Raw genomic sequence first — 26,735 nt, 5'->3', positions numbered from 1 at the left:
TGAAGACTATCTGCTGGATGTCTCAACATTCCATCCTTTGTACGTCCTTCATCATGCCATCTCATTGATGAAGCTATTTTTGATGATGCATAAATCCTTTTCAATCTAGGTATAAGAGGAAAGTAACGCAATACCTTGGCCGATTTCTTTTTACTCCGTGTTGCATCCAATTCATTCAGTACATCGTCTCGATCTTCTTTTTGTATTATCCATCTTGAAGATCCACATACATTGCATGACTCTTGATTAGCATTTTCACCCCGATATAACATACAATCTTTCGGACAACTATGAATCTTTTCGTATCCAAGATCCAATTCCTTTACTACTTTTTTGGCTTCATAATACGATGGTGGTAAACGAGTACTTTCTGGAAATGCATCCTTTAATAACTTGAGCAGCATGGTAAAACTCTTTTCAGACCATCTATTCAAATATTTTAAATAAAATAAATGTACAATAAAAAAAATTTTAAAAAATTTCGTACAACCCGGATATAATTCTTCATCTGCATCTTTCATTAAGGTGTGGTAACGAGCTGTCTCATCATTAGATGTATGTATAGGCTCCTCAACATGCATACGTTCCGTATGCGTACATCCATCAAACATTCCAACTGTTTCTTGTATACTACTGGATTTTTCTAAATTTTGAACATCAAGTCCAAAAGCATCTGTGATCAAACCCCTTATATCATCATCTCTTGCAGAATTGTCTTGTAGGCTAGTGGATCCAAAATGAGTCAGGGGTTGGTTACATGATGATGGCAACATAGATTCTCCATGAAAAATCCAGTCGGTATAACCTCTTAAAAAATCATTCCATACCAAATATTCTTCAACAATTTGTGGATCTAAAGAAGAACTATTTATACATTTCCGACATGGACATAAAATCTTTCCATTCAAACTACTTTTCTCCATACCAAATTTAATGAAGTCATGAACTCCATCTAAATATTCTTTACTATTCCTTGGTTTATTTATCCAACTTTTGTCCATTGTAGGATAAAAATGACCGAACTTATAATTTATCTAAAAATAAAAAAAATTATACAATCTATATTAATGCAATGAGTAAAAAATATCAGTCATTTCATAAAATCCAAAAAAATAACAGCTAGATAAAGTTTACATAGTAAATACTTGCTATCATCAACTAATAGGTAAAGAAAGTCCTATCCCATTCAGAAAATGTATTAATTCTATAGGTCAATTACAGAAATCAAATGATATGCAACAAGAGCCGAAAAAAATTTCGACAGCATTTCCCCTTAGTTCTTCCGTATAGGAAGAACAAAAGGAAAATACCATCCAAAATTTTTTTCGAACCCTCAGTATACCATTTGATTATGGTAATGACCTATAGAATTACTCACATTTTTCAAACTGTCCATACTGGACAATCAATTGATCAATGTATATAATTCTTTTATCCGTACAAAAATAAATAAATATACGGATACAATAGAATATGTACATTAATCAAAAGATGGGTCTATGATTCTATGTAATGTAATTTTTTTTAAAATTAATTCATAATTAACATTGCCTGGCATGAAATTCACAACCATCACAAAAACACCCATGAAAATCTACTTAGCATGGATTTTAAAATTAAAATCCATGCTAATCACATAACATCCCTATAATTATACATCTTTAGATGACTATCATGATCTCAAAAACAAAGGGCCAGATAGGCCCATGATGCTCAATAGGCTGCTCATCTTTTTTTTCTTTTTTAAGTTGGGCAGCTTTTTCTTATCAAATAGCATTATTGCTGTATCATCATGAGATAGGCCCAGGGGAAAAACTGAGATTTAATTGTATAAAAAAATTGAGCTCATATCTAAGGCATGACATGCCTTGTATGCCCATACTAGGAGTGGCAATCAAGATGAATCAAATCAAATATATGTTGGATTAGATGTCGATCAAGTCAAAAAATTATCAATCTAAACCTAATATGTTTATTAAATAAATCAAAAATTTAAATCTCAACCCGACTTATTAAACAGGTAACCTGATCCAGCTCATATAACCCGCTTATTAAACGAATCAAATTGGGTTGCATAAGTTAAATAGGTTAAGCAGATTTTTAATGAATTGAATAGGTTAAGTTGATCGGATTAAATATGACAAGAACATGTTAAGTATATTTTAAACAAATTAAAATAAAATTTTAATGGATTAAATAGATTATTTGACTCAATTAAATTTAAATATTAGATTAATTAAACGACTCAAATGTTTAAAACCCAACTCGAAATGGATAGATCTATTTTTCATCCGAACTTGTGTAGCCAAAATCCATATTTGCTTATGATTGGTTGAATATAGACTGGGGCTAACAGATCAAATTATATTTTGTCAGCCTTAGCAATGCTCGCAAAATAATAACAACTCAACCTAAATCAAGTCAAAATATCCAAGTTGAACTCAGCCCAATTCAATGACATGGTTGGGATTTTTTACTCCGCAATCAAGGTATGCTAATCACATAACATCGAATTGGTGCATTAATATATAAATATGCATAAAAGACATAGCACTAATAATGCAACCTAAAATTTAAGTTTGGTAAAGTGCATACATCTTTGATTTAGATAAATTCCTTGATGACTAATAAAAGTCCAGCCCAATTACTCAAAACAGACCTAAATAAAAATGGAATTAGATCCTTAATCAGGCTGGCATAATGAATTTATCTAATTTAAAACACATTTATCACTTTCTTTCACCAAAGAAACATATTTAACAGATCAATATATAAATCAACAAATAATATATCAAAATGTTGAGCACAAAATAAGGGTCAAAATGTGAACAAAGAACATCCAAAAACTCCCTCCCATGCACCCTCATGCATCGCCGCAAGCGGTTGACCAGAAAATTAATGGTATTTTGCAGCAATCACTGCATAGTCACGCGCTACTTTCACGGCCACTCTAACAATTTTGGACAATTCTAGATCTATTTGTGAGTGATTTAGGGAAGATTCACATGTATCCCTCTGGTTTTATGGCCCTTCGCATATGATTCACATTACTGGAGAAAGCAACTTGAATTTTTTTGCCTAAAAAAAATTCCAAACAGACCGAAGGAAACAAAGAGAAGACAGCCAGCGATTGTGATTGACAAGCGGCCATGGTGGGAGATTACAGCGGAGCGGTGGCGGCAGCGGCTGTGCTATCGGATGGGAAGGGGCCGGGGGCGGAGATGATGGGGGAAGAAGGATGGCAGAGCGGTGTGAGTCCATGGTTCTAAAAGCTCCTAAGAAGAAGAGAAGAAGAGGAGGAAGAGATCTCACCTGACCACGGGAGCGAGGGAGTGGAGGAGGGAGACAAAGGCAAAAAGGTGGCTTGGGAGCGCACGGAAAGATTAGGGCGGTAGGGCTGCTCTGAACCAGTGAACCGAGCACTGAATCTGGAAAGGGGAGCAGCGGATGGCGGTGCGGCGTGGACGGCGGGTGCGGCGTGGACGGTGGGTGCGCTGCCGGCGGCGGAGATGGGGTCGACGGAGGAATGGGTGGAAAGGGACGGCGGTAGATAGATTAGGGCATGGGAGATTGGGGGTATTAAACGAACCTAACGACGCTTTTTAGCGTTAAATAATGACGTAAAAAAGTGTCGGCATTTGCTTTATTTAACGACGTTTTTGCTAAAAACATCGGCGTTGACAATGCTCAAATTTTACGATGCTTTTAAGTATCGTTAAAAAAATGATGCTTTTTAAAAGTATCGGTAGGTCAGCGCAACCTGCCGACGCTTTCCAAAAGCGTCGGCAAAAAAAGGTCACTAAAACCTCTTCTTGCTGTAGTGCTTAGTCTTATAAGAAAATTATAAGTTCACTTCACCCATGGGACGGTAGCTTGCAACTTGTCCACTTCGAGAGATAAAATTTTCAAGAACGATCATGAAAAAATTTATGAGCAAATTATCATCATCTATCATATTTTTAAAATATATTATATATATTTATATATATATATATATTAAAATATTAAAAAAATAAAAATAAATAAATTTTAAAAATATTTGAACAGCTTTGATAAACATCATAGGATGTTTTAGGATTTATCCTGATGCATCTAAATGAACGGCGATCCGATGACTAAGAGCACCCTGGGGATCTCCGATCTTCGTACGAGCACTCTCAAATAAGAACAGTATTTCGCAAGCAATAATTAGAAAAAGAGAATATGCGTTTCTTGCAACATCTTCTCCCACCGTGCAAGCAACGATAAGACAAGGAGAATATATCTTTCTTGTAAGGCATTCTCCATCGTACTGGTAACGGAAATGTTCATGCTCCCAATTCACGTATCGAATCGAATTTCTTGTGCTTTTACTGCATGGGAAGACGAGCCGAACACGCAGCGGATGGAAACTTAAAGGAATGCTCGAGCGGCGCGGAGGAGGCAATGGAGGTCGTCGACCGTATGCACCTACGCTCCCAATGTGTGCCGCCGAGTTGTGGGCCGTCCGGTGGATGAGACGTCGGGGTCGGTAGGCAGCATGGCCGACCAGCATCTGAGCCTGGGATAGGCCCTCTTCTCCTCCATCTCGTCCTATCGGCGTCGAGTTCTAAATCCATACTGCCTTTTGGTGATCCTCTGTCCTTCTTTTCTTTGATCAAATTTGGTGTGTTTTATCTTAATGTCGCTATAATTCTAGATGTTCATGTGTCAAAATCGTAACATTATTAGCATAGAATTTCGTTAAAGACTGAGTTTTGATTCATAAGCTGCAAGAAAATTTTGTTTGGAAGTCCTGGGATCTTTGTTGATGATTGACTGGTATTTGGTTGTGACAAGGGACGAGGAAATAAGTTATCCCAATTGTTGGATTGCTTGAATTGACGCCCAGTTCGGTTGTCATCGTCTTTGCTGGCGTTTATAAGTATAATCTAACTGAAAATTTTCCTGAAGGGGATTCGCACCTGGCACAGGTTAGCCTAAGGCTGATTGCTGCATTTTTCTCGGCCCTCATCTTTTTGCATGGTAGGTTAATCTTAACATCGGATCTATTGCTAAAACTAACACAATTTAGAAAGTGCCAGTAGGTCTTTTGATGTAGACGTGGTTAGGTGAGTTCTTTATTGTGGATTTTATTTTGTTCTGAAATTTTTTGTGTCCATAAAAAATATATGTGCATGAGAAACATCTTGAGATCATTATACTTTTATATTCAATTGGCTAACATGGACCTAAGGTGGTCCATAGTTGTTAAATTAAAGTTGGCAACTACAGAGGTGAAAAATTTGCCAAATTAAGCCTTCCAACTAAGTTTGATCAATAAAAAGAGGAAGAATTCTGACTAAGCTGTGTTCTTTATATTTAGTTCTATTTTTCAAGCCTCCAATAGTTTTAATTATAGTTTTGTGTTTGTAAAAAATTCCTATTTCAATGGCTTCTTCATTCAACCTTATCCTTGTTTTGATAGAATAATGATGAAACTGTCAAACTAAAGTCAAATACTGAACGTCTTCCAAGCACGTGCTAAAGAGAGAGATGACGTCCAATTCAAGTTTGACATAAATTTGTTTGGATCATTAACACATTGGTCAATCCACTTAGACTTATTTATTAAGTGAATTGGATTCAGATTTGAACCTTAGATCCATCTAACCCCTTTTGATATGTTTAATAATTAGATTGGATAATGATATGATCTATTTAACTTATTTAAGATATGTTTAACCTATTTAAAACCTACCTAATATATGCCTGTCCTATTTAAGATGACCTGCTGAACTTATTCAACTTGTTAAAATCTATTTAATTAGTTAAAAATTTACTTAATTTATTTAACTCATTTAACTTGATTTGACTTTTTAGTAAACGGATTATATAGGTTGGATTCGATTATTTATTTAATAAACAAGTCGGCTTCAAATCTGAATTTTTAATTTATTTAATAAAAAGATCATATTGACAAATTTTTGGCTCCATTGGTATCTGACCCAACTTATATCTAACTTGATCAAATTGGGTTGCCACCCCTAGCTGCATGCAACCTTTAATCTATCTAAGCTTATCGATTGATATAGAAAGGAAAAAAATAGCAACTTATTAAGGATGTAATGGGGTGGCTATAGATTGAGTAGGCCATTTGTTGGGTGGATGTCTGGCCAGGACACCACCTCTCAAGATCCTTTCAGTACCACACGATGCAGCAGGAAGAAAGAAGAAACAAAACAAAAGGAAAAACAATCAAAATACGTGGATCAGCCACAAAAGGGCTCGCCTCCACGGGGCATGCAAACTTCACTATGAAAAAAAAATTTTACAAGAGGAGACCTCACCCTCAACCCTTGTACACCCAATTCTCTCTCACATGAAGTTCCCCTCACAAAAGCTCTCTCTCTTTTGGAGACCCCCCTGAACCCCTGAAGAGTCTGGCGACCGCTGTCCAGGAGCCTCCTGCTCCTTCTCTCACAGCGCCTCACGCCTCTCTCTCCTCTCGGTTCGTACGGCGGCGAGAAAACCGAAAACCACACCTCTCTGTGAGGCCTCACAGGCCTTTTTAAAGCATAAACACTGTTTAAACCTTGATCAGAGAAGGATTAGGACTCCTTAACAAAGCCAAGAAACTCTCCTGACCGTCGGATCAAGACCGGGAATCACTTGAGCCGTCCGATCGCGCTCCGGTCCACGAAATAGGGCCGTGGACCGCGAGAAACGCGTGGGAAACGCCCACGCGGTCCACAGGCCGGGCCGTGGACCACCCGGTCCACAGTGGACCGGGGATGGGCCAGCAGGCCGCTGGGTCGCGCGTCCCGCGCGGGCCTGGGCCTGGGACGCGCGTCCCGCGCGGGCCTGGGCCTGGGACGCGCGTCCCGCGCAGGCCTGGGTCGCGCGTCCCGCGCGGGCCTGGGTCCCGCGTCCCACGCGGGCCTGGGACGCGCGTCCCGCGCGCCGCCGCCTGCGGCCGCGCCGCTGCCGCCCGCCGTCGGTCGCCGGCGGTCCTCCGCCGCCTCGATTCTCGTGCCGACTTCAAAAGCTCGTATCTCCTCCATCCGAGCTCCGATTCAGGTGATCTTGGTCTTGTTGGACTCCGTTTTTCGCCGCGAACCTCGCTGTGGGCTCAATGTGGGCTGAATCTCGAGGCGTCAAATCCTAACAATCTCCACCTCGACTCAATATTCGGCCTCCTTCAAACTCCGAGAGCTTCTGGATCTCCTCGCCCCCATGCCCTGGGGCAATTGCCTGCTGATCATGGATGGGCAAACATGGGAGTCGAGCCAGGCTGCTCGATCCCATCTCCGTCGTATGCTGTGCTCCTCCTGACCTGAGACCTGCTCGGGGCATCATCCTGCGGCAATAGGAATCTTACCTTGCGACGTCGCCTCTCGTCCTCCCGAGTCTCCTGTCTCGTGCCCGATCCGCCTCCTGGAGCTCCACCTCGCTCTGGGCTCCACCTGGCTCCCGATGCTCCACCTCGCACTGGGCTCCCTGCCAAGTAATAATGTCCTCTGTTCCCCTTCTTCCCCTCCAGCACAATCCTATCGCCGCATAGCACCCTCAGGATTCCTCCACCAGCTACCATCCTGTAGTCTTTCGAATCCAATCTGCTAAGTGAGATAAGATTCCGCCTGAAATCGGGTATGTATCGGACCTCCCCCAATCTCCTCACTGCACCGTCATGTGTCCTCCAGCTGACCGTCCCAATGCCTCTGATCGCACAGCTCGATCCATTCGGCAGATATATAGTGCTCTCACTGTTCTCCAGAAAGTCAAACTGCTCCTCTTTGCAACACACATGATAGGGACATGCAAAATCTAATATCCACTGCTGGGAAGAAGTAGATACCTCGTCAGATATCTCGAAGACATCTCCATCTAAATCACTGCCGGCCGTCGCTACAGCAGCCATCGTCCGATTTTTCAGTTGAGGACAATCTCTGGCTAGATGCCCCAACTCTTCACACCGGTAACACCTAGTTTTGCTTAAGTCCCTCCTGGACTTAGACCGCCCTCGTTGCGATCTCCTGTCGCTCCGTCTACCGCCTCTTGCACCTCCAGAAGCCACCAAAGCTGAGCTATCGACACCTGAGCTCGAAGCTGGGTTCTCCCTCCTGAGAATCTCGTTCTGGAGTATCGCCGCGGTGACCTCGTCCATCTTGATAGTGCTCTTCCCCACTAGAAGAGTAGTCACCAAGGACTCGTACGAAGAAGGAAGCGACGCCAGCAAAACCAGCGCCCTGGTCTTCTCCTCAACGTTCTCGCCAACGCTGAGAAGGTCGGTGAGGATCTTCTGGAAGTGGCTCAGATGCTCCTGCACGCTCTGTCCCTCAGTCATCCGCAGTTGGTAAAACTGCCTCCAGAGGAAAAGAGTGTTGGTGAGAGACTTCGCCATGTACAACTCCTCGAGCTTCGACCATAGCACCGTCGGGGAAGTCTCGCTCAGCATATGGATCACCACCTCATCCGCCAGGTACATGCGGATGGTACTCACCGCCTGCATCTGTAGCCGTTTTCAATCCCGCACCTCCATGGTGGTCGGTTTCTCATCGCACAAGAGTGCTTCGATCAACCCCTGTTGGATGAGCACGTCCTTCACCCTTGCCTGCCACAAGGAGAAATTGCTCTTACCATCAAACTTGTTGATCTCCATCCTGATTGTTCCTGTTTTCTCCATCTTCAGTCTTGCTCACCACCACTGCAATCTGCATCCTTGTACCGCCTTGCTCTGATACCACTTGTTGGGTGGATGTCTGGCCAGGACACCACCTCCCAAGATCCTTTCAGTACCACACGATGCAGCAGGAAGAAAGAAGAAACAAAACAAAAGGAAAAACAATCAAAATACGTGGATCAGCCACAAAAGGGCTCGCCTCCACGGGGCATGCAAACTTCACTATGAAAAAGAAATTTTACAAGAGGAGACCTCATCCTCAACCCTTGTACACCCAATTCTCTCTCACATGAAGTTCCCCTCACAAAAGCTCTCTCTCTTTTAGAGACCCCCCTGAACCCCTGAAGAGTCTGGCGACCGCTGTCCAGGAGCCTCCTGCTCCTTCTCTCACAGCGCCTCACGCCTCTCTCTCCTCTCGATTCGTACGGCGGCGAGAAAACCGAAAACCACACCTCTCTGTGCCTCACAGGCCTTTTTTAAAGCATAAACACTGTTTAAACCTTGATTAGAGAAGGATTAGGACTCCTTAACAAAGCCAAGAAATCCTCCAGACCGTCGGATCAACATCGGAAATCACCTGAGCCGTCCGATCGCGCTCCGGTCCACGAAATAGGGCCGTGGACCGCGAGAAACGCGTGGGAAACGCCCACGCGGTCCACAGGCCGGGCCGTGGACCACCCGGTCCACGGTGGACCGGGGATGGGCCAGCAGGCCGCTGGGTCACGCGTCCCGCGCGGGCCTGGGCCTGGGTCGCGCGTCCCGCGCGTCCCGCGCAGGCCTGGGTCGCGCGTCCTGCGCGGGCCTGGGTCCCGCGTCCCACGCGGGCCTGGGACGCGCGTCCTGCGCGCCGTCGCCTGCGGCCGCGCCGCTGCCGCCCGCCGCCGGTCGCCGACGGTCCTCCGCCGCCTCGATTCTCGTGCCGACTTCAAAAGCTCGTATCTCCTCCATCCGAGCTCCGATTCAGGTGATCTTGGTCTCGTTGGACTCCGTTTTTCACCGCGAACCTCGCTGTGGGCTGAATCTCGAGGCGTCAAATCCTAACACCATTATCTATATCTATCCTGTAACGAGGAATCATGTATTCCTACTTACCATGAAACCATCATGGGAGTGGATATATAGAGTTAGATGGGACAGATTGTGATGGATAAACTATAAAAACCATTTTTTTCATATAAATAAAATATAAAAATATAAAAATAAATCTTAGTGCTTCACATAATATCAAACAGGATAAGAGTCGAAAACATAGAAAATATGATCTAAATTTCAATAATTATAGAAATAATAAATAAAAATATTGTTCAATATATTGAAATATTATTTTTTAGGAAGTCAAATGTTCTTTAAAATAAAAAAAGCAATCAACTAAAAAGAGAAATAACTAAGTATTATCTTGTAGTTTTTCACATGTTTATTATGATCATTCACAATATTTTCTTCTCTATTATCATCATAATCATCAAGGTTCATATATAATTAGGTCTGACTCGAAATAGGTACTATCATTATTCATATTTGCTCTAGATTTATTGTAGATTTTAGAATGAAGAACCAGCCCCACCTCTGACTCTAGCTGGGTTAGGTATAACCCACCCCATTAGGGTTGAATTAGGTCGGATACTCAATGGAACATAGTATGCTGTCACCTATACAGGTTACATGCCATGATTAAAAAGAGGAAGAAATCCAAGTATGCATTGCAAAAATATATATGAGTCAGTAAACAAGCCATGTTTTCATTGACTATATTTTGGATTTCAATTCTCTCTTTATCAAATCATTTTATGAAGCATTCTCACTTTCCCACCCACCTATGTCCTAGCTCACTACCTTTTGATAAACTAGGCTAATCTGGTGTAGCAAGAGTTTTGATATAAGCCTAACCTCATCTTTCAATATAAAGAATATTTCTTTCTTCTCCACCTTGATATAAACTAACAGTTTCATATCACAATTTCTATTTAATTTCTTGCTTGGGTTTTCTCTATTACAGACATCATAATAATAATCAGAAGGTCCTTTAATTTTTCTCCTTTTTAGTTTTATGAGACTTAAAAGAGCAAGTGGACATAATGAACTTGAATTTGCATGCATTACAAATAATTTATCTTCTACATGTATGTTAGGACCGTAGCTCCTAGTTACTGTTTTAAAAGGCAATTACTCGATAGATGGAGGAATTTATTAGCTTTTATCCACAAGGCTCAAAATCCCACGATCAACATGTGGATGGGCCTGAGAGGCTGCACTAGAGCTGACCCGCGCATCAAGCCAGATCGACTTTAAGTGACAGGCTAGACGGTCAGTCTTATTTAATGTTTGCCTACCAGAGATGAGTCGATCCTCTAGATCAACTTTCGAGGATTGTTTTAAGTCAACAGTCATCCCTTCAGCTGGCAACCCCCTCTTGGGGTCCCATCGAGTGTGTGCTGGCACTTGACAAACAATCCTCCTCCCAACGACATCTGAAGGTCTGATGGGATTCCAACTTGTAACCTTTTTCTGATACCACATATTAGAACTGTAGCTCCTAATCACTCTTCTAAAAGGCAATTGCCAAATAGAAAAAGAGATTTATTAGTTTTTATCCATAAGGCTCAGTATCCCATGATAAGCATGCGGACGGGGCCTAAGGGGCTTCGCACTTGAGCCGATATGTATCAAGCCAGATCGACCTTAGGTGGTAGGCTGGACAGTTAGTCCTATTTAATTCCTACCTATCATGAGCAAATCGACCCTCCAGATCGACCTCCGAGGATTGTTCCAAGTCAATAGCCATTCCTCTAGCTGGCAACCCCCTTTCGAGGTCTTACTGACTGTGCGTTGGCATCTGGCCAATAATGTATATCAATTAAGTATAATATATGACAAAAATATTCCACACAAGCTCTACTTTATAGGCATACTATTTATTGTTCAAAGAAGATGACCTAAATCTCGTGCAATTGAGAGAACTCCTAAAATGTAACTTCAAGCATTTGAAGCAAACCATGTTTTTTCTCCAAATCTAATTAGTATAGTATGGTTGTGAATTCAATTATATATTGCTTTTGAGCTAGTTCTCCCTTGTTTATTTTATTCCTTTGCAATAAAATAAAATTTGATTTGAAAAAAAATTGCACATGATCAACTTGGCAAACCAACAACATCAATCACTAGCTAGTTTTTGTTTATCAAAAAATCAACTACTTATTCCAGCAACTATTAGCCCAGTCTATGGTATAAATCACGAGTATTGCTCCAAAACTCTTTGAATCTACATACTATCCTAGGATTAATAAACTATAAGGTTGATAGTGATTGCCATTGATACATTCTCATTGCTATGGCTGTTTCCAAGACATGCTCTTTTCCCAAACACAGTTTGTTTGGGACTAACTGTGCCTTAGTGGCATTAAATGACTATCGATAATCTTACATGATTTTAGGCTTGGAGCATTGTTAAATGGGTTCAAGTTGTATCTTTTCTATGAAAGAATAATTAATCTATTTTTATGATATCCATTACTGGATCATATTTTACACAGATCTCAAAATAAGGATGGCAAAATCAACCCAACCCGATGGATATATACCCTACTCAAACCCAATCAAATCCAAAAAATAGGGTTTGACCGGATTTGGATTTGAATTTGGATAAAATCTAAAAACTGTAGCATGGGTATGAGTAGCGCTATTTTTTACCCAAATACGAATCCGAACCCGACTCGAACCTATGGGTATGGGTAATATCTGAACTAATATCCGAATATATATGTTTATAATTCTATTTTAATAATTCCATTTTGGTTGATAATATGCATAAAATTATTTTAATTATTTATATATTCTATATTGAATTATAATTCTATTTCAATGTTTGATTTCTATAATTCCGAACTTGTAAATTATGTTCTACGTTGAATTAGTAATTTTATTTTGATTAATAATATGTATAAAATTATTTTAGTTGTTTATTTTTTTTAAGTATGGGATAGGCATGGGACGGGTATGGATTGGATATAGAAAAATGGTTATCCATGGGTATCTTCGAACCCATTGGGTATGGGGATAGGTATCTCTTTTTTTATCCAATCGGATATCGGATAGGATTTAGGTATAGAGTATTAAGTTTGAGTTTAGAGATGGATAGTACAATATCCGATCCAAATCCTATCTCTTGCCATTCCTATCTCAAAGTACTCTACTTCTCTCGTCTATTTGCTTGTGTGGCCATTGTGTGATTCAAAAGTTGACAACGTAAAAGAAGGTGAATTATTTTTTTTGTATATGTGAAAGATACAACCCAAACCATTATTATACATGCTTGGCTTGGATAATTTCTATACAAGAATTTTGGGGTGTTGATTTTTGAATGAACAACCAAGAGAGGTACATTTTTTTCCATTATTTAAGAGTACTCTATGAACTAAAAAGGAAAGATCTTCACCGATGCAAATTTTATTTCACCATCTTGGGATTGGGTATTTTTGTGTTGCTCTATTCTTTTGTCTTGAAGGTTAGATTTATTATATACGAATGTTGTACACATATAATAAACATGGCTTTAAAAAAAGAAGATGGAAAAGTTTATCAAAAGAAAAAAAAAAAAAAAAAGAGGTGGAAACATTGAAGAAAGTGTGCATGTTGGGCCTTTCATCGGACAAAATATTATAAACAAAAGAACCAGGGTGGAGTTGAAATAAAAGAGTGTCTGTGATAGTAAGATAAGAAATTCAAGCAGACGACTAAACTTTCTCCATCCTTTTTTACATGATAGAACTGCTTTATATATTATCTAATATGTTGTAGTATATTCTGATTGAACTGTATAAACATTCTGTTATCCTTAAGCAAATTTTATTGTACCTACAGATTATTTGAATTTTAATTTTATCTCATTCATTTATTTTACTAGAATTCACAAAATTTGATTACCATTAATGCTAATTTTTATTGATATCATTATTTTCCTTGCCGAACATCCATGGAACAATTATCTTAGACTTGAACTAATGACTTTTTCATTTTTTCTAATTATTAATAATATTAATCTCTCAAATAATGTTGTAGAAATTTTTTTTTTAATAGATTACTTGTACACTAATATAAGAGTTGAATAGCCGGTCTTACCTAAATGCCGGCCTTACAAATAGGAGAAATGTCATAAAGAAAACCCTTAATTGTCTAGCCAGATATGATATTCTATTGAAGTAAGTGTTAAAGATGAGGATATTTAGGCCCTATTTGAGATTGTTATTATTCATAGAGCTTTTATTAATAAAACTTTTGAAAATAAAATTTTTAATAAAAAAATATTTATTGTTTGACAACTATATTTTTAAATTACCATGAGACTTTAATATCCACATGATAACTAGACTGAGAAAATACTTTTAGTATGAGAAAATGATAATAAAAAAAATTACATTGTGCTTTCAATCTTTTAACTATTTGTACTATCAAGAATTATTATGATAAAATATTCTTAATTCATAAATTACTTATGTTAGATAGTATAAGGTTAGAATATGATAATATCACAAGATAATAATATAATAATAAAATATAATAATGTTAAACTACTAAAATATTATTATTACAAATAATAATGGTAGTAACATAAATTGTCATGGTATCAGTATAATAGAATATATTGTACTATAATATATTATATTATAATATAATTTGATATAATATTATATTATGTTACTAATTATATGATTTAGTTCTATTATTTAATTAATTTACATAATATTAATATTATAATTATATTATGATATAATAATTATTTATAATTAATATTATATAATATTATATTATATAATTACATTATGATAATATATAATGTAATATAACATAATATAATGTAATAATATATTATTAAAAATATAACATTATTATCATATGTGGATGTGGTATTATTATTTTAGCATATAATTTAACACTATTTTCATTTTAATATACTATAATGTAAAGTATTTTTATTCCATAATTTATATATTTTGATGTTAATCTTAATATTGTAAATACATAATATAATAACTACAAAGTTTTTTGATGGGCTTTAGAAAGCATGTTTAGGGAAAAGTTCCTAATTAGAGGTTTTGCCAAATCAAAGTTTTTGAACTTCTAGGAGAATTTAAAAATAGTTTCAAATTTGTTACTAAAAATTCATACATTACTTAAGGGCTATTAGTTTAAGTATGTCATATTACAGGATAATTTTATAATTTTTAAAAATTATTTATTTAAAAAATAATTATAGAAGAAAATAATTTTTATTATATTTGATTGATAAAAAAATTATTTTAAAAAATAGTATTGAAAAAAAAGATTACTATATTTGGATAGAAAAAATTTTATATAAAAATATGATCAAATTTATAAATATATTTATTAATATAAAATATTTTTTTAATATTAAGATGGTATTATAATCTTAATCAATATTTACTCGATGGCTGTAACCATGTATCTCTTTGCATATCTAACAAACAAGGAATCATAATAATACACGAATTCAGAATATATTAATCTTGGGAGAGGACGCCCAATTTAATGGAAGATGACGAAATCCAAGTGCCTGCGGGGCACCTTCTCTGAATCGATGCTTTAATTTGTAATCCTTCTCTTTTGCTCATTTTCCTTTTCAATTTTGTTAATTGGTTACCGACATCCTCGGTGCTCTTTTGTTCTGCTTTCCTCTCTTCTAGATTTTGGTTGCTAGCTAGAAAATCATCGTCCAAGAAGGAGATGTCGTTTATAGCCGAGGCCTTCGTTCCAAAGCTCCTCGATGGCCTGGCCGCTTTGGCGAAGGACGAGGTGGCCATGCTTTGGGGTGTGAAGGGCGAGATCAAACGGCTCCAAAAAAAAAATTTCGAACAATCAACGACGTCCTCGCCGATGCTGAGAGTAAAAAGATTCAGAGCAAAGCCATAGACAACTGGCTCAAGAAGCTCAAAGACATCATGTACGATGCTGACGACATCCTTGAGGACTGCCGGATCGAGGCCGAGAAATCTAAAGCTGCAGTCTCCTCTGGACGTCAACCCTGCTCCTCTTGTCGTTCTTTGTGGACGTCGGTATGCGGTCACCGCCGCCTCTTCTCTTTCTCTTGCTTTGGCAAGACAGTATTTGCCCACCAGATTGGAAGGAGAATCCAAGACCTCAACAGTAATCTGGAGGACATCTTGGCAGAGAAATCTAAATTTGATCTCCAGCTCTCTTCCGCCGGCCGCCGCGATGACCACCGATCCACTTCTCGAGTTAGCAGGAAGACATCTCCCATATCTGAGCCTGATATCGTAGGGTCCAATATCGAGAAGGATACCGACAAACTGGTGGAGTTGTTACTTACGGAGGGCACTCGGGAAAAGATTCTTGTTTATGCCATCGTAGGAATCGGTGGAATCGGCAAGACCACTCTTGCTCGGAGGATTTTTAACGATGCAAGGATAGCAGCCAACTTCCCGATGAAGCTCTGGGTCTGCGTGTCCAAAGATTTTGATGAGAATAGTCTACTGAAAGACATCATCACTCAGGGAGGGGGCAATCCGGGAGGCGCTTCTAGCAGAGCATTGCTCGAGACCGAGGTGCAAAACACCGTCACAAGTAAGAAATTCTTGCTTGTCTTGGATGACATGTGGGACCCAAAAGTATGGAATGATTTACTCCGAAACCCCTTGCAGAGTGGGGCAAGTGGAAGTAGGGTGCTTGTGACCACAAGAAAGGAAAATGTTGCATCGCAAATGAAGGCTGTAGCACCTCATCATAAAGTAGAGCTCTTGTCTGCTGACGATGGTTGGGCGCTGCTACGCAAGAAGGTGGTTTTGAGCGAGGAGGAGAGAGAGATCGAAGATTTAAAGGATATCGGAAAGGAGATTGTTGACAAATGTGGTTGCCTCCCTCTTGCTATTAAGACCATTGGAGGAGTATTATCAACGAAGAGCAGGAACAAGAAAGACTGGGAGATAGTGCTTAAAACCCTTTCATACAATGTTTGGTCTTCTGGGACCGACTTTCCGGAAGAGGTTCAACCCGCCCTATACTTGAGTTACGAAGACCTGCCATCTTACCTTAAGCAATGCTTTTTATATTGCTCGCTGTTCCCCGAGGACCATATATTCGGTCCTCAAGAACTAATTCATTGCTGGATCTCTGAAGGGTTCATCCATGAAGAAGGAGATCTAACACTGGAAGAGTTAGGTGAAGATTATTATCGGGAACTTGTTCAGAGGAGTTTTTTCCAACCATGTGGCTTCGTTGACGATCCTAGTTGCACGGTGCATGATCTACTATGGTCTCTTGCTCGATTTTTAGCAGGAGATGAGAACCTGTTGGCAAAAGATGGGGTTGAACGAGTCCTAAATAGTTCATCTCCAGTGAAGCCACGTCGCTTATGGGGCTCTGTTATAGAAAAGCGCCAAGCATTTAGTGATGCATTGGAAGGGTACAACTCCTTGAGAACTCTACTGTTATCCATGAGAGGATCACCGGTGGAAGAGAATGATGTCAACAATCTGATTACAAAGAAACCGCGTCTGAGAGTACTAGACTTTTCCGGCTCTCGGCTCACAAAATTGCCAGGCTCCTTGGGAAATCTCATACATCTACGTTGTTTAAATTTGTCATCTTCTGGGATAAGTGAGCTACCGGAGAGCATAGGAAACCTGGTAAATCTGCAGTTCTTGATCCTCCTTGGTTGCCTCGATCTACGCAGCCTTCCTAAAAGCATCGGAAAGTTGCGCAACCTGAGGTTGCTTGACCTTGGGGCGACACAACTGGAGGGTATACCTATTGAAATTGCAAACTTGCATCGACTTAACAAACTGATAGGTTTTGTGGTCAGGAACAACAATAACAATAGTGGTTGGTGTACATTGGAAGAATTGAGATCTCTAAAAGGGCTTAAAATGTTCGAAATCTACAAGCTGGAGAGGGCACTGAATGAGGGTCACGTTGGAGGACTAAATGCACTGAGAGACATGTTGCAGCTTGAAGAGCTACGTTTGTCGTGCGCACCTCCTAGAATTGATGATGCACTAGTATATGAAGAGGAGATCAAAAAAATTGAGGTCGTCTTTGAGGTGACGCTCTGCCCACCGTCACCGTCGCGCCTAGAGTCTCTTTCGATCTTTGGTTTCTTTGGACTCCATTACCCGAGTTGGATGGCATCTAGCAGTACGGACTCGCTCCGACGATTGGAACTCTTCAGCTGTGACAAGTGCCCGCGACTTCCACCACTAGGGAAGCTCCCCAACTTGGATTACCTCAGAATATGGTCTGCAGATGCTGTCAAAAAGATTGGGACCGAATTTTTGGGTCTGGAACCTCACTACTGTAGCAGAGATCAAGGAGGCAGGATACAAATTTCATTCCCTAAGTTAACGACATTGATCGTCCAATATTTAGACAGTTGCGAGGAATGGGAATGGGAGGTGAAGGATGATGACAGACTGATAGCCTTACCAAACTTGAAAGAATTGACACTTGATTATTGTCTGAAGTTGAGGTCTCTTCCTTCTGGCCTTTGTTCACCATGCCACTACCCTAGCAAAGCTGAACATAGGTGACTGTGCTAATCTAAAAGAAATCAGGGGCTTTTCATCTGTCAAAGAATTAAAAATATCTTACTGCCCTAATCTGGAGGGTGTTTCCGACCTTCCCAGCTTGAAAACATTGAAGTTGGAAGATCAAGAGATGCAGTCCCTACCAGAGTGGATACGTGGAGGACAACCTGACTTCCCTGCACTCAACAAGCTTGAGATCGAGGCTAACGACCAACTACTCCGCAGATGCCTCAAGAATGGCTTAGATTGGCCCAAGATTGAACATATCCCCTACGTATATGCCGGGAATCGTGGTGGATCCAGATACATCTCCAAGAGTCCCTCTGCGTTCAGCACCAACTTAAGTGATTATCTTGAAGATGAGTAGACGCACACGAGGTAATGAAGCAAGCATTCCTCACTCCCGGTTCTTTCATTCTGATATATTTACAGTCTCATCCTTCTCTTGTTCGATCTCACCTTTATTATGGTGCTTCCTCTATTTTGATTTGTGAAAAAAACAAAATCTATTCATGGAGCCTCACCTATCCGGTTATATATTTAATCAAAGATACTTATTTTCGGCTTTGATTTTATATTTTATAACTCCCTGTTAGTTTACACCGTTGATTTTGTTGCCCTCAATGCATATGTGGTAGAAGTACTAATATGGTATCCTACATTGATGATTTATGTTTGTGTCATTATTCATTGTTAAGAATAACCATGGTTCTTTAATAATTGTTATATGTAGTCAAAAATAAAAGGAATTATTACCGGACAGAGGAACAATCTGCAAGGCGTGTGAAGAGAGAATTTGTTATGTACTTTAGATTCTTCTCTTTCTTATTTGGTTTGTGTTGCAATGCTCGACGCAACTGAGCTCCAGCTTTTTGCCTGCTGGTGAGGTAACCCGTTCATCATCCCTTTTCCATATATTATTAAGTAAATTTTAACTTGCTGTAGAGATATCAGACATTAAAATATCTACCTAGATCTAGTTATTCTAGTGTTAATTAGCAAAATTTTGGGCATATATATTAATATTACTATGAAGCAGTAGCTGCTGAGGGATTCTCTCTTTCCAAGCTAGCAAACTACCTCACTCGACTGCATTTTGGGCAAGATATCAAGTGGTGGTCTAAACTTTATCATGATATTCAGTACGTAATATGTTGCTTTTTGTGAGTATCATATGAGAGGTACTCACTATATTTGGGATTTATTTGTTCCATCTATTGTAATTATAGTGCATTTCAATGTTCAAGAACTATATTGATAACAACAGAATTTGGACATTAGATGGTTTTGCCAAAAAGTAACCGATTTATAGAAACATGCGGGCTGTCAAACAATAGTGAAATGGTTCTGAAACACACTTTGGTACATACATTACAATGGCAAACTGCTTATGAAGTATAATGAGGTTATGGAAATGGAGCAGATGCCTAAAATGTTGTTGAATGAAAAATGTGTTATAAGTATTGACTTGAAAAAGAAATTTGGCTGCAAATACAGAAATAAAAAGTGCACTTCAGAGATGCTGGGAATTGTGTCCTTTTTTCCCCAGTTTAAGTATGGAAGATTATGAAAGAAATTATGTTAACATGGAGAGTAGTGTATGTCTTAAGGAAGGTTCAATGTGGGCGGAAATAAAAGCATACACAGACCAACTCCTTGGAACAAAAGAGTATTCAAAGTACAACTATCACTCTAGAATTTCAAGTACTGACATTCTTTGAAGCTATTTAGAGTTCAAAAATAGATTACATGTGGAAAGGATTTTCAGAAATAATTATGCTTTGTACTTAAAGTGTTAGTTGTTAAGGTTATCTCTCACTTAGTCAGATGGTTAAAAGGAGCCGTAGATCCATAATTTTGAGTGACTTTCCAATCCAGAATCTCTATTGTGCAGAGAAGAGGAGATTTTTTTTTTATATATATATTTTAAACTCGGTAAAACAAACTGAATTTTAAAAGCCTAAGATATGCTATAGCCATTTGTATAAATTTTTTGGTGACTTTTTGCGTAATCCTTGCACATATTTGTTGTTGTTAGATTCGTGAGATGTTCTGCTTTTACATCATATGTAGCGAAATCTTTGCTGTTTTAGTATCGGTAGTCCACACGGGAATAGGGGTAACCTTGTCAAGGTTCTTTAGACATTACATAGTTGATACTTACTTTAGGCTGGGGGTCCCTTGATGGAATCTCATTCTTGTTGTAATTTGACAACATTTGGTAGAAACTTACACTTTAGAAGTATATTTGCTTGTGATATGCTTATGTTGATGGACCAAACCATTTCCAACTAGAGCATTTTATCTGTGTTTCTGCATTCTGATCAATAATTTTGGAATTACAATATGATTTCCTTGGAAAGAGGAATCCTATGATGATGCGGCATTTTTAGATCTCTGCATAAGTTTGTAAATCCAAGAATTCAGATTCTTAAGGTTTGTAAGTTCAAAAAGAAAATGTTCTGGCGTGAACACCTATTGCAAGGAGATAAGGACTGATGTCATTGGCCACCAAATTAAAAGCCATCCATCTGTTCATATGCTTCAAGTGCTACCAATTGAATTTGTTGGAGGGCCACTAAATTATAGTGACCTGATTTGTGCAGGTGTATCAAGTTCTCACTCCTTCGAACTAGGATTTAGTTTGAATTTGAATATAGTATTAAATTATTCTTTCTAGAAGTAAATCAGAGAAAGGAGTTTAACACATCATCTGGTTGTCCCAGACTAATCAATATTTTGCCAAATATAGAATTAAACTATTCGTTTTAGAAGAAAATCACAGAAAGGAGTTTGACACATCATCTTGTTTTCCAAGACTAATCAATATTTTACTGAAGGATAAAGCATACGGCACGATGTATGTTTGTGGAGAAAGGGAACCTACTTGTGAGGACATTGAGGATTATGCCTCTAGGAAGACACAAGTTGTTCGACTTCCCCAGCTTGGGTATGACATGAGGATGAAACAATGTGGATGCAATGTTCTAGTAAATGAATTTTGATGTCTTAATTAATTTCTTCAGTTAAGTGAGGACACAAACTAGTGCAGATTCCTATTATTGGTTGGGGAGGGAAGGACAACAATATTTGTTATGTGCTCAAAAGCATATTAGTGAGACATGTTCAACACTAATTGTTTGCATTACATGCAAATGATTCAATACCTCACATAATTTCTTCTGGTGGTTAGAGTAGTGGCATACTTTGTTTAAATTGTTTGGCATGATTTTAATGAATTTATGGAAAGTGGAATATACCTTGGGTACCATAGATGATGTGACCTCCAAATGATTTGTGAGTAAATTGGATAACTTTACTCCTGGTGATTCTTTCAAAACTATGGAAAGGGAAACTGAAAACATTTGGAAACATAAGTTTTTACTGCAAGTGATCTTTACTTCATCATTTTTTTTAATTCCCTGTGGTAATCAATCGTTGTTTTTATCACAGTCTAGATTCTTTGTTTTCTTTCCTTGTATTTTGTTTTACTCCATTCTCTTTCGTGTAAATATTTTACTCCACTCTGTCTTGTGTAAATATTTTAGCAATAAAAGCCGGGTGGCAAACTCTTTGCTTCTCTTTCACTCAAAAAAAAAAAAAAAAAAAAGAAAACATTTTGACACATAAATCTTTGTTATATATCGTTTCATGAATGGCATCATCATTGCTCTGATATTTGGATCCTCTAGTAGGTGCACATAGGTCTAAATCAATCTTCTTAGGTGAGTGGTGCATGCAAATTAATACACTATCACAGCTTGAGGGTGAATAAGCTGCACTCTGTTCCTTCATATTTATGTTGAGCGAAGTTCTAATGCCTTCATGCAACTAGCGTACCTCTAAGTTGGGAGGAGTCTAGAAATGAAGAAAACATTTTATTTTCACTAGTAGAGCTACTACGTATTTGAATTAAATCAGAAGGTACTAGCTTACTAAGCTAAAGAATTTGGTAGTTATACCAAGTGACTTTGGATTAAATCCCGCCTTCACCAAGGTTTGGGAGATAGGGGTATTTGAGGAAGGACCACCCCTCATTGTATAGATCATTGCCTATAGATCTCTTCTACCAAAAAGAAAAAAAAAAAAGTTGCTAGGTAGTATTTTCAGAGATATATTGTGGTGTGTCCAAATATTGTCTTTCTTGATTAATGGGTATAACCAGATGTAGAACCCCCAATCAATAATATATTTGATCTCTCTGTTTTCCATATATTCCCTCTCTAGGAGAGAGGTTTTATCAAGTCAAGCAGCTTTTTTCCATTGATCAAAGCTAGTTGATGGTGTCAAGTAAACTGAGCAACTTGAGCTCGGCTTGGCCTTGGCTTAAGAATAGCTTGAATCAAGCTTAGTTTGAAGCTAAACAAACCAAATTTCAACAGCAAATAGGCTCGAAATTAATTGATAAGGGTGGAATGCTCCACTGACTAATAGCTTGTGGTTTTTCCTTTGATCAAAGCTAGTTGATGCTATAGAAAGGCTGAGCCTTTCATTAGAAACTCACTAGTAGCTCATTTGTGATTGGTTCAGCTAGGAAACGTGCCAGGCACTCATATTTTATAGAGCTTGGCTCATAAACGAGCCCAACCTGAACACCTCTCTGTGCAAAAGGTGGAAAGCTTGGCTCAAACGCGTATCTCAAAGCTTAGGCGAGCTGAGCGTAGGATAGCCGAGCTCAAGCAGATCAATGAAGCTTGGCTAAAGCTGGAGCCGAGTTTGAGCAGCTATTTGATATACAGAACCGAGCCCAAGCAGCCTTATACCCCTAATTTCGGAATTGGATACCGGGTACGACGGATTTGAAAATCTGGTCAAAGAGAACTGTTACCGAGATTTATAGTTGTGCTTCTACTCTGTCCCTTGTATCCTAAATCTGTATCTTATTGTTTATGTAAACTAGATCAAGGATGTGCAGCAAATCTGCTACATGCATGGAATAGGTGAATATTTGAAAAGCTATACATATGCTCATGATATCATGCATATTTTTCTCTTGGTTTTCTGAAGTACTTCACATGTGCTCATAATAGTGATAATTTTTTTTTACTTAATGTTCTTACCATTCTTTATTTTCTTTTGCAGATTGATTTATGCAACAAGTTTGAGGATTCTGGTGGAAGATATTAATGCTCTAACCTGATGATATATAGGTCTTCGTGTATCAGCAGGAACTATCTTTTGTCTGTTGACATGTATTTAATGTTGTTTCACCTAAATACTGTTTTATAAGACCAAATAAATTGTAATTGTGCATGTTGGCTGGGAATTTTTGCAATGATACTATGAATATAATATTATATATATATATATATATATTCTAATTATTTGATGGTTCTATGTTAAGCAATATGTGAAGGGGACTGCTAGCACATGCAAAGGAAAAATAAGTAAAGGTTAAACTATTATTTGCCGGGAGTATATTAATATGTTGAGTCAAAAATCAGAATGCTTAATGATGTGAGGAGAAGCATGATGAGGATTTTAGGGTGGATTTACCTTGAGCTTTGGTGACGTCGGCGGGCACGATAAGAGTATGTCGTGCCTTCAATGGAAGAAAAGAGGAAGAAAGAAGAGAGAAGAAGGCCGGTGCTTATTATGAATTGCTTAGGAGGGGGAGGGGGAGATTTGTAGAGGCTTCCCAAGGATTTTTTTGGCAGTCTTTGGGAGTTTGATTCTTCGTTAGGCACATGGGAGAAGAAGACTTCTGTTCGTTGTAGGTTTTTTTTCTTTCTTTTGGGCCGTTTGGGTAGGGTTTTGGGCTAACCTAATGATGGGCTGATCCAACAGATCAGGCCATCACAAACTGGAAAAACATATATATGCAAAAGGATGAAGGCGGGCTAGGTATTAAGAATTTTAGCCAGTTTAACAATGTTTTGATGGCAAAATAGTGCTGGAGATACTTATCAAGGGATCCTGGTATCTGAAGAAAGCAAATGGAGTTGCATATCATAAGAAGGTGAAGCTATCCATAGCTTGGAAACCGCCAAAGAGGTGCTCCAACTTTTGAAAATGTCACGCCCCGAACCCAACACCCGGATCGGATACGTGATGGCCGCACACTCCTTAGAGCAAGCCCTAAAGAATATGCAAGGCCAAAATAAATCATTACAATCTTATCAACCATAATATTTAATTTCAACAGTAATTCATAAAACTTGCATAATAACAATTAACATTCCTCCAATTCTCTGATCAGATACTATGACACTCTATTTATCCTTCTGCTCACCCGTAAATCCAAGCCATAGCCAATCTAAGTCATCCTGCAACTCTGAGAAGAAAAAGAAAGATGAAGGGGTGTGAGCTTTACAGCCCAGTAAGAATTCCCATATCACACTGATATAGTAATATAGTCTGAAAATAAGGATAAGCAATAAAATATAAAATCTCATGTTCAATGTCCAGAATAATGCAAACATTCATAAATTTTCTGTCTTGTCAAAATAGATGCATCATCATATGTTAACCGGTGAAACACTTTTGTTCAACAATTGTTTCATATCTTATCTTTCATTTCTCCTTTCATAATCATATGATTTTAACATTTTCTTTCTGGCTCTGGACTATCCAAGTCTATACCTCAGTCATCATCCGGATCGAATCCACTTTAAAAAGTCTTTCAAGACTGTCCCAGGATGAGCTCCTGGCCGGCTGTCCCACGTACCAAAGCCCGTGAGAGGCTGTCCCAGGCATAAGCTCCTGACGGGCTGTCCCAGGCATGAGCTCCTGGCCGGCTGATCCACCTGTAAGCCAGTGGGGGCTGTCCCAGGCATAAGCTCCTGGCGGGCTGTCCCAGGCATAAGCTCCTGGCCGGCTGTTCCACATGACAAGGCTAGTCCATACCATATATCTCTTTCTTTTCATTTAATCATTATGTGTTGATTTCATCAATCAATTATGTCTTGCATTATGATCAATTCAGATATGTCATATCCATATAATCATGCCATCAATCTCTGATACATATATATTGACATAATATACTCATTGCTCAAAATCAAATAACAGTATCTCAGGTATAATAAATTCATCGATCTCAAATCCGACGATGCAAAACCAACGATGCAAGACCAACAGTAAAATAGCATATACATAATAGTGATCATGTACAGGGATTCTTACCTTTACCGGTGACTGATCCAAACACAGAAATCAATGTTCTTCTTTGATTTATGAATTTCTCTAACAAGATATTCCACTCGATATCATATGCAGACAATCATCTCTTCATAACCCTGATCAATATAAAAATCACATATATGGAGAAAATTACCGATAATCGATCTGATAACACAAATCTAGGATCTCTCTTAGGATTAACCAAAATTAGGATTTACCTAAGTATCTGGATCCTCCACTGATCCATAAGACTTCTAGAGAGAGAAAATCCATGAAGAGAGAGAAAATTCTAGAGAGAGAAAGTAGAGAGAGAAAGTGGAGAGAGAAACTTTCGTATCCTTCCGATGAGGCACTCATGATCGAGATCATCAGAGGTCCTATCAGGGTAACTCAATATGAATCAAGTGTTACAAATTTTGAATAGGATCGAACTGGGATCAGATCTACTGCACGAATTTCGGAGCAACCTCAGATCATCTTATTTTCATCTTCAACTTTATTCTAGGATTCATGATGCAATCAGAGAGAAAGAAAAGATCCTAGAGAGACAAAATCCGTAAAGAGAGAGAAAAGTCTAGAGAGAGAATCTAGAGAGAGAAAATGTAGAGAGAGAAGGTAGAGAGAGGAGAGAGAAAAGAGAGAGAAAGAAGAGAGAAAGGAGAGAGAGGAAAATTCTCTCCTTCTTCTTCTTTTTTATTTTATTTTATTTTATTTTTATTTTTATTTTTTTTCTCTTTCTCTTTTTCCTTTTTTTTTTCTTTTCTTTTTCTTTTTCCTTTTTCTTTTCTTTTTCTTTTTCCTTTTTCTTTTCTTTTTCTTTTCTTCTTCTTCTTCCTTTCTTCTTTTCTTCCCGCGGCCTCCCTTGGCTGAAACAGGGGAGGACCGTGAGGTCCCCCCCTCGATGGCTCGGGCTCCGGTGGCTTGGTCGGAGATCCGGCAACAGGTGGAGGCGGCGGTGAGCAATGGACGGCCGGTGGCAAGGTTCGGCCGGCAAAAAATCAAAAAGAGATCGGAAAAACAGGGGATTTCTTGTTCATGGATTTTCCGGCGAAGACGGTGGCCGACGGCGAGGCTTTGGGCCAGGGGAGAAAGGGAAGAGGGAGAGGAAGAAGGGGAGGGGCTTACCTCGAGCTCCGGCAGCCGAGAAGAACTCCGGCAATCTTTTTCTTTTCCATCTAAGAACCCGCGGATCCTTTTGAAAAAAAATCCCTCAATCTCTCAAAATCCCGTGATAAAAACCTAAAGGAAGGGGAAAGGGGATTTTATAGAGGAGGAATCCGGTTTTTACTCGGATTCCCCACTCCTTTTCACGGTGGGAAGAAGACTCTCAACGGGAGTCTTCTTCCTCCCGATTCCTCTGTTTTTTTTTTTTTTTTTTTTTTTTTTTTTTTTTTTTTTTTTCTGGGTCGTTACAGAAA

General features: G+C 38.9%; 1 protein-coding gene and 1 long non-coding RNA gene across 2 annotated transcripts; one reads left to right on the top strand and one right to left on the bottom strand.

Annotated features, from left to right (window-relative positions):
• Nucleotides 1–4,362: 4,362 nt before the first annotated feature.
• LOC105060127 (putative disease resistance protein RGA3) lies at nt 4,363–23,466 on the top strand. Its single transcript, XM_073259717.1, is given in 5 exon segments — nt 4,363–4,609; nt 15,340–15,493; nt 15,496–18,156; nt 18,158–18,573; nt 23,278–23,466. Coding segments are annotated over 3 exon segments (3,180 nt in total). The 5' UTR covers nt 4,363–4,609; nt 15,340–15,379; the 3' UTR covers nt 18,563–18,573; nt 23,278–23,466.
• Nucleotides 23,467–24,214: 748 nt separating this feature from the next.
• LOC140858370 (uncharacterized) lies at nt 24,215–26,682 on the bottom strand. Its single transcript, XR_012141931.1, has 3 exons — nt 26,443–26,682; nt 25,321–25,433; nt 24,215–24,469 (listed from the first exon to the last, which is right to left on the bottom strand). It is a non-coding gene; the product is annotated as an uncharacterized lncRNA (long non-coding RNA).
• Between the last annotated feature and the right edge of the window lie 53 nt (nt 26,683–26,735).

The sequence above is a fragment of the Elaeis guineensis genome, chromosome 6 (assembly GCF_000442705.2).
Source record: "Elaeis guineensis isolate ETL-2024a chromosome 6, EG11, whole genome shotgun sequence".
NCBI classification, from domain to species: domain Eukaryota; kingdom Viridiplantae; phylum Streptophyta; class Magnoliopsida; order Arecales; family Arecaceae; genus Elaeis; species Elaeis guineensis.
This window is presented reverse-complemented; position numbering and strand designations above follow the sequence as displayed.